Genomic DNA, 2,345 nt, shown 5'->3' with positions numbered 1-2,345 from the left:
TCTTTATTACTCCTTTAACTTTCATTTTATAGCCTATAACCTTTCTTTAAAAAAAAACCCTATTCTTAAAGACAATCTCTTTAACAAGTGGTGCTGGGAAAACTGGTCAACCACTTGTAAAAGAATGCAACTAGAACACTTTCTAACACCATATACAAAAATAAACTCAAAATGGATTAAAGATTCAAATGCAGGACTAGAAAGTATAAAATTCCTAGAGGAGAACATATTCAAAGCGCTCCCTTACATAAATCACAGTAGGGTCCTCTATGACACACCTCCCAGAGTAATGGAAATAAAAGCAAAAATAAACAAATGGGACCTAATTAAAATTAAAAGCCTCTGTACAGAATTGTGTTCGCACCCGCCGCCGCGCCACCGTCGCTCTCCAACGCCAGCGCTGCCTCTAGCTCGCCGAGCTCCAGCCGAAGGAGAAGGGGGGTAAGTAAGGAGGTCTCTATACCATGGCTCGTACAAAGCAGACTGCCCGCAAATCGACCGGTGGTAAAGCACCGAGGAAGCAACTCGCTACAAAAGCCGCTCACAAGAGTGCGCCCCCTACTGGAGGGGTGAAGAAACCTCATCGTTACAGGCCATGTACTGTGGCACTCCGTGAAATTAGACGTTATCAGAAGTCCACTGAACTTCTGATTCGCAAACTTCCCTTCCAGCGTCTGGTGCGGGAAATTGCTCAGGACTTCAAAATAGATCTGCGCTTCCAGAGTGCAGGTATTGGTGCTTTGCGGGAGGCAAGTGAGGCCTATCTGGTTGGCCTTTTTGAAGACACCAACCTGTGTGCTATCCATGCCAAACGTGTAACAATTATGCCAAAAGACATCCAGCTAGCACGCCGCATACGTGGAGAACGTGCTTAAGAATCCACTATGATGGGAAACATTTCATTCTTTAAAAAAAAAAAAAAATTCTCTTCTTCCTGTTATTGGTAGTTCTGAACGTTAGATATTTTTTTTCCATGGGGTCAAAAGGTACCTAAGTATATGATTGCAAGTGGAAAATAGGGGACAGAAATCAGGTATTGGCAGTTTTTCCATTTTCATTTGTGTGTGAATTTTTAATATAAATGCGGGGACATAAAGCATTAATGAAAGTCAAAATGTTTCAGTGAACAAGTTTCAGCAGTTCAACTTTATAATTGTTATAAATAAACCTGTTAAATTTTTCTGGACAATGTCAGCATTTGGATTTTTTTAAAACAAGTAAATTTCTTATTGACTGCAACTAAGTGGTGTTTGTAGCATTTTTATCATACAGTAGATTCCACCCACTCACTATACTTTTCTAACTGAGTTGCCCTACGTGCAAGTACATGTTTTTCATGTTGTCTGTCTTCTGTGCTGTTCCTGTAAGTTTGCTATTAAAATACATTAAACTAAAAAAAAAAAAAAAAAAAAAAAGCTTCTGTACAGTAACGGAAACTATAAGCAAGGTGAAAAGACAGCCTTCAAAATGGGAGAAAATAATAGCAAATGAAGCAACTGACAAAGAATTAATCTCAAAAATATACAAGCAACTCCTGCAGCTCAGTTCCAGAAAAATAAACGACCCAATCAAAAAGCGGGCCAAAGAACTAAATAGACATTTCTCCAAAGAAGACATACAGATGGCTAACAAACACATGAAAAGATGCTCAACATCAGTCATTATCAGAGAAATGCAAATCAAAACCACAATGAGGTACCATTTCATGCCAGTCAGAATGGCTGCTATCCAAAAGTCTACAAGCAATAAATGCTGGAGAGGGTGTGGAGAAAAGGGAACCCTCTTACACTGTTGGTGGGAATGCAAACTAGTACAGGCACTATGGAGAACAGCGTGGGGATTCCTTAAAATAGAAATAGAACTGCCATACGACCCAGCAATCCCACTGCTGGGCAAAACCAGAATTGAAAGAGACACATGTACCCCAGTGTTCATCGCAGCACTGTTTATAATAGCTAAGACATGGAAGCAACCTAGATGTCCATCAGCAGACGAATGGATAAGAAAGCTGTGGTACATATACACAGTGGAGTGTTACTCAGCCATTAAAAAGAATACATTTGAATCAGTTCTAATGAGGTGGATGAAACTGGAGCCTATTATGCAGAGTGAAGTAAGCCAGAAAGAAAAACACCAATACAGTATACTAACGCATATATATGGAATTTAGAAAGATGGTAACAATAACCTTGTATGCGAGACAGCAAAAGAGACAGATGTATAGAACAGTCTTTTGGACTCTGTGGGAGAGGGCGAGGGTGGGATGATTTGGGAGAATGGCATTAAAACATGTATAATATCATATGTGAAACAGTTCGCCAGTCCAGGTTCAATGCATGATACAG

General features: G+C 39.8%; 1 protein-coding gene across 1 annotated transcript; it reads left to right on the top strand.

Annotated features, from left to right (window-relative positions):
- The first annotated feature begins 385 nt into the window (after positions 1-385).
- LOC112582190 (histone H3.3A-like) lies at positions 386-1,415 on the top strand. Its single transcript, XM_025276531.3, has one exon. The coding sequence runs from the start codon at positions 465-467 to the stop codon at positions 873-875; it is 411 nt and encodes a 136-aa protein (XP_025132316.3). The 5' UTR covers positions 386-464; the 3' UTR covers positions 876-1,415.
- Positions 1,416-2,345: the final 930 nt, after the last annotated feature.

Source organism: Bubalus bubalis, chromosome X (assembly GCF_019923935.1).
Source record: "Bubalus bubalis isolate 160015118507 breed Murrah chromosome X, NDDB_SH_1, whole genome shotgun sequence".
Taxonomy (NCBI): domain Eukaryota; kingdom Metazoa; phylum Chordata; class Mammalia; order Artiodactyla; family Bovidae; genus Bubalus; species Bubalus bubalis.
This window is presented reverse-complemented; position numbering and strand designations above follow the sequence as displayed.

Excerpts from the sequence above, each read along its gene's own strand:
- LOC112582190 (XM_025276531.3), top strand. The coding sequence starts at position 465 with ATGGCTCGTACAAAGCAGACTGCCCGCAAATCGACCGGTGGTAAAGCA.